General features: G+C 46.4%; 1 protein-coding gene across 5 annotated transcripts in view; it reads left to right on the top strand.

The window, feature by feature from the left end:
- Positions 1 to 13,730, top strand: part of GSG1L (GSG1 like) — a 56,063-nt gene that overhangs the window by 19,662 nt on the left and 22,671 nt on the right. For all 5 annotated transcript variants that reach the window (XM_038151390.1, XM_038151389.1, XM_038151391.1 and 2 more), the window contains one exon: positions 12,737 to 12,889. In XM_038151390.1, the coding sequence (XP_038007318.1) occupies positions 12,737 to 12,889 (153 nt within the window). The remainder of the gene's footprint in view (positions 1 to 12,736; positions 12,890 to 13,730) is intronic.

Raw genomic sequence — 13,730 nt, 5'->3', positions numbered from 1 at the left:
GCAACATGGTTAATCTGGAATTTTCACCATCAGTCTTGTTCTCTCCAGAGCTACTTTCACCACATGTGAAGAGAAAACTGATGCCTGATTTACTTTCACTGAACAATTCTTTAATGTCTTGATTTAATCTGCTCTTTTCCAGTTAGAAGGAATTTCCCATTCCTTTAATTTCTTCATCCTCTCACTCAGCATTGACTTTAATGGGCAGAGGCTTATCAACTTCTCAGTTCCAGCCAGTCCAAGTCAATGAGAAAGGATGAAATACAGTGAACAGCAAATTTGAGTTCAGTTCAAACATTGTGGTTTTCACAGGCAATCACGTAACTGGGAAATTTGGGACTAAACTTAGCTTCACAATGAGACTGCAACTTATTCACTTTCTGTACATATTCTTAGCATCACTTGCCTCCAAAAAGTGGTTGTTTATCTGAAATGTCTCTGCAATTCTGTTTATCTGAAATGTCTCTGCAATGTCTCTCCATTACTGCAGCTGAGCACTCAGGTTTACCAAAGTTTTCCTTTTAGTTGGTTTTCCCTGATCCAAAGAGAATCCCTGTCTGACCAACTTCCAAGCTAAACAGAGGCTCCTGAAGCCCATGCCTTTTTCTGAGCACATCATCTTTCACTTTTAAGACATGCTAAGAGCACACTCAGTGTAATTGCACAGCCCATCTTTGCTTGAGTCCACCACCAGTTAACAGCAAGGTGGTGTTAAACTCCTACAGATTATTTAAAACCCTCTGGTACAGCAAAAAACTATCATAAAACTCACAGTAAATAAAACCATCCATGGTGAGGTCTAGTCACATCCTTACCACAAACCTTGCATTCATAAATGAAAATTCTTACAGTAAAAATGTAATCGTTTATGGCTGAGCTTCCTATCTTTATGCATTAGTGCTGATCTCCAGTGTAGCTGGAAAATGCATCTCTGATCAGTTATTGTACCCTTGTCATATATCTCACCAATGACATCTACTAAAAGGAGGCAGCAAAATTTGGGGCAAACAGACCCACAGTATGGTATAAATAAGCATTTCCAACCCACACTAGGAGAGCTTTTTCCTGCATTTAAGGCAGCTGCCAGCAATCTGTCAGAACCTCATAAGCCTAACATTGAATTTATTAGCTGTTGCTGGTTCTTAGTGCCAAAGCTGCTTAGCAAAATCAGCTTCATGATGGTAGATATTAACTGGGAAAAAAAAACACATTTTCCTATGAGAGTTTACATTTGCTATTGATAAAAATGATAGAGCAATAGCTGGTTACAGTGGCCAGGCTTTTAATGGGCTCTCACTGAGCAGATGTTGGGGCCCACAAAGTGCTCTAATTTTCACTCCAGACGTGAGCAGTAAGACAGCAAATATTTCCAAAAGGAGTTGGAAGGGAGCTGTCAAAGTAGGCAGGACCTGATATTTCAGTTCTCAATTTCTTCTGGGATATTCTCCACAGAAATTAATCAAAGTTTTGTTGCTGCTGAATATTTTGCTGCCTGAGGAAGAAAAGGGTGATTTGTTCAGCAAGGGACAGACACTTCTGTCCCTGTTGTGGTGCCCCACCAGGACACTGAGGCTGGCACACTCCTCTTCCTCCCATGGCACCTTCTGTCATCCCTTTCCCATGGCCTCAAACCTGTGCCCAAGAAAATCCCAAGAGGCCACGGAGGATACGTTCAAAGGGAAGAACCCAAGCCCAAAAATTCTGGAAAAAGTAGTTTTAAAAGTTGTGGTTTTAAAAGTTGTGAAGAAGGGGAACCATGACACCACAGTGGAGAGCAAAAGGTCCCATAAATGATCAGATAAAAGGTTTCAGTGACCATAACACCACAGCTGGACACAGCCACAGGTGTTCCTCCCCCTGCTGTGTGGGGATTGCAGCTCCTGCATCCTTCTCTGCATGCCTCACTGCCAGCTCTCAGCCAGAGGGTGAGCCCAACCCAACCCCTTGGGCAAGAGAAATCAGCTGGAAGCAGCACTTGTGCTGGAAGCATTTTGCTGGAGAAGAGCAGGGCTTTGCAGGCAATGTGGTGCCCCCAGCAGTTTCTGGGATAGTGCTGGTGGAGGCTGGGACTTTGCAAGCACCTGGAGTGCCCACAGCTGGGGATGAGGGGCTCTGGCCTGGGGAGCCAGTGGGGAAGTGCTGCAGGAACAGGCTCAGATGTCAGTGTTGGCTCAGAGCTTTGCGATGGCCACACAAACACAGGGCAGGATTCCCAGGGCAGGCTCCTCACAGGTGTGCTGCAGCCTGGCCAGGTTACTCCAGTGATCTGTGGTACCTGATTTTGTGGAACAATTCCACAAGGAATGGCAAGGCAGCAGGCCACCAGCAGCTGCCTGCATTGCACTGCTCCCTACCTGCTGATAAACTCACACACTTTTCAAGTGTGTTTTCTCTTTTCAGAGACCACAGAGGCTGAGGCAAGGCAAAACCCTGCAGAAGGAAAATGCTCATGGCTAGTGAACATTGAACAGTGCAAAATCTTACAGGGAGGCTTTTTAAATGAGAGACTGGCCTGGCAGAGGTAGGAGGTGCCTCCTGCACGTCCTCTACACAGTCTGTGATGGTGCATCCTGGAGAGATGAAGCAATAACAATTCTGCATTGCCTAAAAAGTGGCTGGCAGAGCTGAAGTAGCACTGGCAAACAGCAAGTAAACAAATCAAGTCTCACCTAAACACAGCACAGAAAAAAGAGAAAGCTAAGCCAGTTCTGTACATGCTCCTGAACCAGCACTCCAACAGCAAATAATGAGAACAGAAAAACTAGATGCCTGATTTTAATGGATCCTGACATAATAGGTGTAGCAGAAATTTGATGGGAGAAAGATAATTAGAGGGACAATAACGTCTTGTTGCTGATTACACTGAAAGACAAAGCAGATGTCATGTACTAAAGCTGAATCAGAATAACAAGGTAATGTCATTAATGAGCAACACAATCTCTGTGGATGGATTCCATGTTCAGATAAAAAATGCAGAATTATGTTAGTGATCACCCCTTGGGACAGCTTCAGAGACAGCAGGGTTACACCTGATAGCAGAGAAGGTGTAAGGACAGAAAACAAACCAGCAGGAGCTGACTCTAAAACATCATGCACAGACCAAGAAATGTTATGCATGATGTAGAGACAATATTTGGACATGAGCATGGAAAAAATAGTGGGAAGCTTGTTACTCTTGACTTACCCCTGCACTTGATTCAAAATGTTAGTAAGAGATCCCTTGTGTGGTTTGTATGGCAGATTCAGCAGCCTTCAGAAGTAATAAAAGTGGTTTTAGAATTTGTGAAGAAGGGAACCCAAGAAAAGCAAGAGCTGCTTAAAATACATTAAAATGTTCAGCTAAAAGGACAACTGAAGCTTGAAAGCCTGAAAACCACTGGATACACTGCAGGCCTCTGAAGCATGCACAAACCCTTCTCAGCCACTGAGTGACTGAGAGCAAATGGCAGATAATGATCAGTGTTGATAAATGCCAAGTGGGGAAGATGAGGAGTCATCCTACCTTTACATATATAGTGATGGGTTCTGAATGAGCTTTTCCCCTCAGGATAGAGTTCTTGGGCGATGACAGACACTTCTATGAAAACATTAATTCACTGCTCTGCAGAGATTAAGATGAAAAAGAAATATTAGGATCATCGTAGAAACCAAAGAACAAAACAAGAAGTCACCATGCCACCACAAGTACTCATGATGTACCCACCTGCAGCTCCCTGTGAGCACCTCTCATCCCTCCCCTGCCAGCCCCAGCTCAAAGCACTGACAATAAAATTTAAAGACATAGAGAGAAGAGTGACATTTATGGTCAAAAACAGGGAAATACTTGTTTGGATGTGAAGGACAATGCAGAGCAGGTTTGAGGCTAGAAAAGAGACAAACGAGACTTGTAACAGCCAAGTTAAAAAACAAACTTCCTTTTTTATGCACTGGGTAGATGTTCCTAAGAAGAAAAACAGAGGATCAATTTTCTAAGAGGAGCACTTAGAGACCTGCATCAGTAAAAAGAAATGCAACTGGGTCTCCCAAAAGAACTGTACGCTTTCCAAAACAGGCTCTATATTCTTCTTGAATACTTCCTGTTGCATTGTTGTTCAAATATCTGCAATAGGGTAAAATGCATACCCACACAGAGAAATACCTGTGCACTTGTCACAGGAGAGCTGTGATTAAGTGTGCAGGAAAAAAATGTGTTACTTGTATTTTATCTGTGTTTTCTTACACATCTGTTATGAATCACTGAAGTTAGTTTTAAAGGGCAATTAGACATACAAAGATGAAACCATTCTTACCAGCAGAATTCAAGCTAAATTCCTAATTACTGAAGGAGGAAACCAGTCTTGTTTTTCACACTGGGGATGCCAAAGATGTGGGGAACACTAGTCTGAACATCAATCATTTCTCAGCCCACTGCTGAGTGTGGAAGTACATCACAGGCCCTGCACTGGTGGTCTTCAAAGGGAAACACTGAGCCCAAATACATTTAGTAAAGCACATGGGATAATTCTCTTTTAGAGTATTTTTCACCATCTTTTCCACTCTCTTGCTCTACTCATTATATTGCTGCTACACCAGGAAAAAGAGATTATGGATACAAAGATATCCCACAGTCTGCTCAGTATCACACACAGCATTCAATCTGCTCGATGCCAGGGCCATCCAAAGTCATCATCACATAGAAGAGGATCATTTCATGAGTCAAGCTCCACTCACCTTCCAAAAGAAAGAAATTAACCAAGAGCTAAAGCTAAACAAAACCAAAACACAGCTTTTCCTCCCTCCCCTCAGCAGTGTTGGGTACTCCTCCTCTGGTTTCCCACATTCTACAAGGTGCAGTCCCTTGTCTGGGTGCCAGCCCTTCATCTACCCTTGCTGCCCAATTCAGTGGACTGGCACAGGCAGCTTTAGGTAGCTCAGGTGGCATTTAGGGTCAGGAAGCTTGCTGTGTCCCTGGTGGCTCTGTGGTGTGCCTCTCTGCAGCACGAGAGGACGGGCAGATGGTCGGCTCTGCCGTGACGCATTAACCAGCAGCGCTGCCAGCCACAACAACATGCTCAGGGTTTATTCTTTTCACCATTTTGTATTGATCACTCCAGCATTTCTGGCTTGGAATTCCCAGTATTGGAGTAGCAGAGAAGAGCAGATGACTAAACCCATCCAAATGGCACTGGAAGAGAGAGATTTACATGGAGCTGGCCTTACTGCTCTTCCAAAACAATGTGCACAGCATTTCTCACTGTGTGCCCATTTGCCTTAGTTTTTCCTCTCTTCCCTCTTGAAGAAGAGAGATTTAGGTGAGATCCAGGTGTCAGTTCCAACAAAGTCACTGAGTCTGAAAAAGCATTGCAATGAGTCAAGAAACACAAGGACAGCAAAAACAGACTGGGAGACACGTGAGCAGAACTTCTTGTTGCTACTAACATGAGCAAGGGTAACAACTCCCCGTGTCCCTGGCTGCCACATGGGAATGGAGACCAAGGAGGGAAATGAAAAGCTTTTGCTCCCACATGGGGTGACATACGTCTTGGTGACTTCTCACAGCCTTTTGTGGTTTCCCAGTGTTTTGTGGCAGTTCAGGGATCTTGGGGACAATGACTGAACCACAGGGTGAGAGCAGCACTTTCTCCCCCAGGCAGCAGCAGCAGTGTCCAGGTTAGCAGCTGCCAGTGGAGAGGGGAGAAGGTTCCACACTGTCCAGGACAGCATTGCTTGGACACTGGTGTCTCCTCAGCTGCTCAACAATGCAGCACTGGCTTGTCCTTCAAATGCCATGTTCTTGGTTTCATCTCAGTCAGGCACGAGGATCTCAGTGGTTATTTAGGAGCACAAATTGCTCAGTTCCACTGCTTTGAGCAGACAGAAGGGTTTTGTCATATGATGAACTGTGATGCAGAAAACCCCCCAAGGCTTCTACTTGCCCATCAGACTCTGTCAGACAGCTCAGGGCTGAACTGGCAGAGGAGTGACTGGAGCTGGACCACAGCTCAGACAGACCCTGGCTCTCAGGGCAGACGTGTGACGCTGAGTTATGAGGAACTCCAAAGCTCTCCCAGAGCTCTCTGGCTGCCTGCAGCATTGTCCAGCCTGGTCACTTGCTCAGGGACAGCATGGCAGAGTGTGACAGCTCAGGTGAGGCTGCTTTGGGCAGCTCCTGACCCAGTGAGGGCAGCTCTGCTCTGGGAAGGGCTGGGATGCAGCAGCCACAGATCCACAGGGAGCACAGGCTGAGGCAGTGGGTGTTCCTAAGGAGGATGAATTCCACTGAGGCATTCTGAATGTGAGCCTGCCCCAATTAGGAAGCTAATTTTCTGTCTGAAAGAGCCCTCAGAAATCAATACAGATTCCAGACCATTTCTTCTTGGGCACTGCTCAGGAAGGCTGGCCTTTCAGCAGGCAGTGTCACACAGCATGGCAGGTAATACATTCATTTAGGGGCTTCTTTATGCTGGATAATTTCCAAGCCACTCTCCAAAATGCATGACAGACATTTCCAGGCACACAATCCCTGCCTTTGCTGGGTATCACATGGTTAACATGACTCAGCAACATCCTTCAGGAATAGCAATATGATTTTCCCTGAAGAAATCCTTTAAGAGCAAACAGCTCATGTTTATGGATTCAAAATGCTTTGAAGTCACCCAGCAATTCCTGTGTTGGCCATGTCTCCAGTGATTCCTTGAGAACATGCAGCAACACTGGATCTTTGACAGTCATTTCCATGGCCTGGCCAGCCTGAAGGATCATCCAGAAGAGGATCTCATTATTTCATCTGGAGATAGGACCTCAAAATCTGCCGTCAGATCCTGTTGGCATAGTGAGCTGGCACCAAAACCCAACTTTTCTGATTTGACAAGTATGCATCAAACTCCATGGCTGCATGTGACTGTAGGTGGTAGGAGATATAGATGTGATTTAAACTCTCCAGAACTGGTTTGTTGGCCCCATTATTCTCAAAAACTCAACAGGAATTGAAATTATGGAACTCTGCCCTTCCAGAAACAGCAGGAAATGTTTCTTTATCATCTGCACATAATCCCATTCAGATGCCATCCAAGTTCTTGGTGTTTCAATCCAAACTGCTAACAAGCCTGAGATTGGTTTTAATGGTGCAACACAAGAATCATCTTGGGATTTTGTGGGGAAGGAGCACAGGACATGTCAAGCTTGCCATGGCTCAGTTTAACCAGAGCTCTCTCATGGAAAAGGTGGAGTGAACTGTTGCTGTTTTGTCTTGGGAAATGGCAGTGGATTTGAGCAAGGAATGAACTTTGGACATCAAGCAGTCAAACTCAGCTCAAACCTCCTGGAAGTCATTAACAATGCTGTTCTTTGGGTTCCTTCATCAGGAACTCACTGAATGCCTCGAGCTCTTCCAAGCAGAATTCCCATGACTTTTATCAGAATCCCTGTTCCAGAGGAAGCTCAGCACTAGAGCTCCCTGACTCCATGGTGAGAGGTGCCCACTCCTTCCTCAGTGGCCAGGGCTGACCTGAAATGGTTTCAGGTTCTGGGAGGAACTTTGTGACACTCATTGCAGGCTGAGGTAAAGATTCTTTCTCTCACGATCAGAAGAAATGTTCCATTTGTTTCATCCCTTCAGGACTGTCTGCAATATCCCTTTTCTAACATCTCAGTTCAGGCAGATGCACTCGAGTTGATCACCACCTTGCAGAGATGCACTCAGACCTGTGGATCTTCTTTCAAAATGCTGCTGCTCTCTGCTGTCAGACAGAAAGGCAAGGGACTGACCCTGCCTTTGAGGTGGCTCATGGAGTACCTGAGTGCCTAAAACCCCAGTGATCTTGTGGGTAACAGTTCTCCTCTCATAATAATAATGAAGAGAATGTTCTCTTCACTGTTCTCCTCTCATAATGAAGAGAATGTTCTCTTCACTGGAGAGTGCTGGAAAATTAATTTCCTTGTAGCAATGCTGCTGCAGGGCCTAAGGCCTTGAGGAGGTGACACTGGTGCTTCCCACCATGAATTCCATGGAGAAGAGAGTCTCTCACACACTGGTTAGGAAATAACAAAGCTCAGAGACACAAAGTTCTTTCATTTCCCAGCTACTGCACTGATCTTCCTGCCATGAGGTCAGATGATATGAATGGGATATGAGTCCTTCTGATGCAGGAGCTCTATGATATAGGTTGATTTATCTGAAATCTTTTTGTTGAGTCACGGTTTTTTAATCTCAAATTCTGGGTGAGAAGCTGAACCCAGGTCCTGCCCTTTCGAGGATTTTGCTTCACAGGGAGGTTGTCCTGAAGCTGGTGACCCCTTTTCCTCCGGGAAAAGCCTCACAATCTGAGAGCAATCAGACCAATCCCACCTGGGACATACAGCATACCTGCAGGTGGGTGGGAGCAAATATCCAAAGTGTCCCACAGTGCCCAGAAGTGGCTCTGTCAGTGTCAGCAACACTGCTGAGGGGTGACAGACTGGCTGGTGGAGAAGCACCAGGGACAAAAATGACAGGAGAAGGTGTGTTAGAACAGGAGGTGTTGATGCTACTGATGTCAGTGGTCATCCAGATGACAGTGCCCACCCTCCTGCAGCTTCTCAGACACCTGGATGGGCCCAGACACAGGACAACAAGTTGATGTTCCACAGAGAGCGGCAGGACAGTGAGACAGGTCCCTGCCAGCTCCTGGCCAGCACAGAAGGGAACATGCAAACCCAGCACGATTTTCTCACCTAAAAAAAGCCCAGCAGGCATGAGGAGGACTTGACAGCTGTCATCCTCTGCATTATTCCAGGGAATCCTGGAAAGATTGGCTGAACACATGGTGTCCTGGTGCTTGCATGCTGGGTGGGCTGCTCACACATACCCACCCTGGTGTGTGTGGGAGTGCCACTGAAACCACTCTGGGTTTGCTTTTGCTTTCAAGTCCAAGACTCTCCTTTCCTGGGAGGTCTCCCATTGGAATGTCCTTGGCACAGAGGCACATCCCAGCTGAGCTCCTCCCCAGCCCCTTCTCTGCACAGGCAGAGTGGGTTCGTTGAACAAACAAATGCATAAACAGGATGGAGACCAAAGATGAGAGGAGTGTGCTGATTGATGAGAGTACAGATCCTCAGCTACAGACCATCCAGGTGGAACTCTCTAAGTGAACCAAGTCCTGACTCTTCTGAAGGAGAGATTTTTCATAGAAGCTGAGCTAGGCCAGACAGATCCCTGGGGCAGAGGACACAGGCTGGAGGGGAGTAAGCAGACAGAAAAGATGACAGCAGAGAAGATTGGAAAAGAGAAAAATACCCTGGAGATCTTCTTCCCTGTCACCTGGAATGACTGAGGTCCCCTCAAGAGAAGGAGCTCTCTGCTTTGCAGGAAGGAGGCTGTAAGAGGTTGTGAGTGGAAGTGATGCCAAGTGACTGCCTCATGAATCTCATGTTGAGAGAGGAGCAGTGGGAGATCACTTCACCATCGGCACAGAACAGAAAGACTCTGTCTCCTGAATTAATAACCTGAAGCAACTGTTCTGCTTCAGGCAGCCACAGGAAAATCCAAAATTCATACACAGGTTGCATTTTCTGGGTGTTATTATTTCAGATGAAATTCAAAATCAGAGAAGCAGGAGAGGACATAGAACTGTGCAAACACTGCATGTGGGACTTGCCTTTCCCCACATTAGATGCACTAAACAAAAGGCTCAGAGCAGGTATTCAGTAACACCGTGGAATAAGACAAGAGAGTTCCTTGGTAGATATGAACAGGGCCCCAAAAAAGCAGTAATTGACTATGCTTCCCACAGCAAACTCACCCAGCCTTTGTGTCTCATCAGAAAAAGGATTTACAGGAGAGCAAAACTCTCATCTCATTGAGCTTTTCATCATTTCCTTGCAAGGTGATCCTCCTGTCAAAGCCACTCTTATCTCAGCCCTTTGGAAGGGAAGCCAAAGCACTCCCTGTGACACCAGCCACACACTCAGGTGTTCCTCCCTCCTGCTCCTTTCTCCTTCCTTAGGAGAATAAAGGACACCAGCTGGCCCCAGGCCCTCCAGGCTCAGCTCCCAGAGCCCTCCTGTTCCTCTGAGTGTGTCCCCTGCAATGGACACACGAACCCAGGTGCTTCCACAGGGACACATGCACCTCCCCAGCTCCCTGCTCCTTCCAAAACCACTGCAGTGGTGCCTGCAGCACCAGCTTCAGGCCCTGGGCCATAGGTGGGCAACAGGTAGAGTGTGCTATATAGAGCTGAGTACATCACCTGAACCCCCAGAGCCATCAACCAAACCCCCAAAAGCATCAAGCAAACCCCCAGACCCCTCCTGCAGGGCTGCACTCCAGCTCCTTGTTCCCCTCTCTGCAGGTACATCCTGGATTACCCTGGCCAGGAGCAGAACCCAGCATTTGTCCTTGTTAGATATCATCTGGTTGGTGACACACTCAAATCTACCCAGATCTCTCTCTAAGGACCCTCCATTCTCAAGGGACTCAGGGTCTCCTCCTGATTTAGGATCACCAGAAGCAAAATTCCTTAAGGGTGTCCAGGTCATTGACAAAAACATCCAAGAGAACTGGCCCTACACCTGAGCACCACCAGCCTGGTGTTACCCATGGACTGCAGCTCTTTGAGCCCAGATGTCCCCCAGGGAAGCAGAGCTGGAGCCACACCACAGTGGTGAGCTGCAGACAGTGTTTCAGCAGTGCCCTGGTGTGCACCAGGGGGGTTCACAAGGCTTGACTCAGGGCAATAAACACCTGGGCAGGTGTGTTGTACATTAATATTTCAAGTGTGGGCTGAATGAATTACAGCTCATTAGTTAGGGCTCTGCTGCCTCAGTCTGTGGGTCAGGTTTGCATCCTCTAGTTCTTCCAAACACAAATCATTCCATCATTCTCTCATCACGGACACTGCTGGTTTGAGAAAATGAGGCAAAATCCCTCCTAAACCCTGCTGTTTCTGCTCTCTCTCACTTGCATTCCTTTTTGGAAGAGTGTGCCAGTTGCCTGATACCAAATTGACTAAGAGGAGTGAGATAAGCAGCTGTTTGCTGTTGATAGATGCAATATTGCACACACAGCCACTGTGAGCAATTAGAAGCTTTATTTATTGCTATCTCTGTAGTGTGGTTTAAGAACTCCAAAGGTCAGCTACAGTGGCAACAACGAATAGCACATATTAATTAGATGCAATTATAAAGATGAATTCCCAGACAAAATATGAGCTGGGATCAGCCTGGTCACCAAGAGGCCACTCAAATATTTGATAAAAGTGAGACTGCATATCTGGTTTGATAAGCTGGACTGTGGGCTTTATCACACATGTGCTCTGGCAGTGAGGAGAGAAGGTATTAATATAAGTGAAGCCTGTAGCAGTCTCTATGGTTACAGCTAACATTTTCTAATATAAGCCATTGTCTTCAGATGCTTAACTTTCCATGTTTCAGCTGCTTAGGTTGAAATTTTCCATCACTGCTCATTGTTTCCAGGTGAATTCTCTAGCAATCAGGTTAGCAAATGTACTGGAGAATTCGAGCAGATTCTCATGCTGAAACAGCAATTGGAAATTGGGCAGGGACTCAATCTTATCATCTGTTCCCATCCTCTCCAATTTACCCCATGGCTTGGTGACTTTCAAAGACTCAGCAGATCCTGCTGGAGGTTTTGTGCTGCTGGAATTCCCAAAGGTGACATCTCCTGGTGGTGCATCAGTCCCTGCTGGGCACTACCCTGTGCTCCCAGAGCCCCTGCCCTGAGCACTGCCCCGAGTCCTGCAGAGCTCCCACAGGGCCCTGACCCTCAGGGCTGCACCCAGGGGCTGAGGAAACCCCAGCCAGGCATTTTTGCATCTGCAGCTCCTCAGCTGAGCATGCTACAAACATCTGTGCCCACCCTGCTGCAATTGTGGCAGTTTCTGGGTCAGTCCTGTGGCACAAACCCTTGTGAGAACACCTTGAATAAGACCAGCCATCCTGCAGGGCTGTTTCTAGCAACAGCCCCCAGCACTAGGCTGTGGCAAGAATTTTAAAACATGGACTGAATTTATTTTCTTTGTGGAAAAGAGGCATCCAAGGCTGTCCAGCTCCCAGCAGCACACAGGCAGTCAGGTACCCTGTGCCATCACCTCCCTGCGTGGTGGAATGTGCTCATCTAAACTGTGGAACAGGTGGGGAAATTAATTCTGTGAGCTGTGCCTTGGCTCAGAGGAGCCAAGAGGTTCTCACACGTACCCACAGAGGTTCTGTAGCCAAGCTGAACAAGAACAAGAACAAGCAACAGCTTGTTCTTTCTGCAGTGTCTTTACCACCCTGCCACTCTTAACATCTTCATTCACTGCTTTTTTTTGGTTTCCTGGGTTTGGGCCATGGTTTGCTGAGTTTAAACTCTGTGAATCACAGAATCATTAAAGCTGGGAAAGACCACCAAGATCACCAAGGTCAACCTTTCACCAAATGCCCCCATGCCCCCAAACCACATTGGGAAATGCCACCTCTACTTGTTTTCTGAACACTTCCAGGGATGGTGACTCTGCCACTCCCCTGGGCAGACTGTGCTTAATGACTTTTTCAGTAAAGAAATTTTTCCCAATATACAGTGGATGTGATAAACATTAAAAAAAAAACCAAAAAAAACCACAAATTACAATTGGTGACCTCAAAGACCAACCGACTTTAAAAAAAATTCCTAATATGCAGTTACTCCTAGACATTCCTGATTTCCTAATTAATTTTTGCCAACTTTAACCTCTTGCAAGCATTCCCCAAGTGATGACAGCTTGCTGCTCTTTGCCCCCAGGTGTGCTGTGGCTCTCAGTGGTGTCCGAGGTGTTGTACATCATGCTGTTGGTCGTCGGGTTCAGCCTCATGTGCCTCGAGCTCTTTCATTCAAGCAGTGTCATAGATGGGCTCAAGTTAAATGCCTTTGCTGCTGTCTTCACTGTGCTTTCAGGTATGAACCTCCCCTTCCCCTTTTTACCACCACAAAGCAAAGTTCCACAACTTTGAGAGAATAAAAAACCGGAGGCTCCAAGACTCTCTTATCCCCGTTTAGCTATCGCAATTTTTCACTGTAATTTTTTGTTCCTTTGGCACAAAGACTGCATGATAAATTCTCCTCTTGCCAGGGAGAAGTGAATATCCTCATTCCTGATTTCACAGCAGCAATGCAGTAATTATCCTTCCCCAGCCTGCACAGCCATTACTGCAGCTCCAGCCTCAGCTCCATTTGCAGCATCATCACACTCATTTTCCAGAGGAAAATTAAAAACATGTAAAGCTGAAAAGTCTTTTTTCTCTGTTAATCCTGAAAGTAGGTGAAGGCTGAAAAACCAAAGGAAGGAGCTCATCTTGTTAATTAACAAAATTGAGAATGAAAAGGGTTCTAATAGTGGCACTGAGGAGCAGCCCCAGGAGTGGGCTGGGACGTGTACATCTCTCAGAACAACTCTTCTGGGCTGGTTTTGTGCTCAGTCTGGACTTGGGGCCCCTCACCATGTGAACTTGAGGAATTCACTTCTCTGAAATAACTCCAACCCTGTGCTTAAGTGCCCCTTGACTTCTGTGAAGCTTTTTCTGGCTAAAACCCCTACTTTCCAGGATTTCTACAAGCAGCCAGGGTGCCCATGTCAGCACTCCTGCATGGACCTCTCTGGCAGAAAGAATTTCTGCAACAGAAGTGCATTTTATCCTGCTGCATTTCAGGCTGGAAGACATTACAACAGCCAGTGTACATTCTGGGAAGGACCTTGTATCTTCAGGGATAGCTGCAAATGGTATTTCACCATAACAAG

The sequence above is a fragment of the Motacilla alba genome, chromosome 14, assembly GCF_015832195.1.
Source record: "Motacilla alba alba isolate MOTALB_02 chromosome 14, Motacilla_alba_V1.0_pri, whole genome shotgun sequence".
In the NCBI taxonomy this organism is placed as follows: Eukaryota; Metazoa; Chordata; class Aves; order Passeriformes; family Motacillidae; genus Motacilla; species Motacilla alba.
The sequence above is the reverse complement of the archived record's forward strand: the minus strand, read 5'-3'. Positions and strand labels throughout refer to the sequence as shown.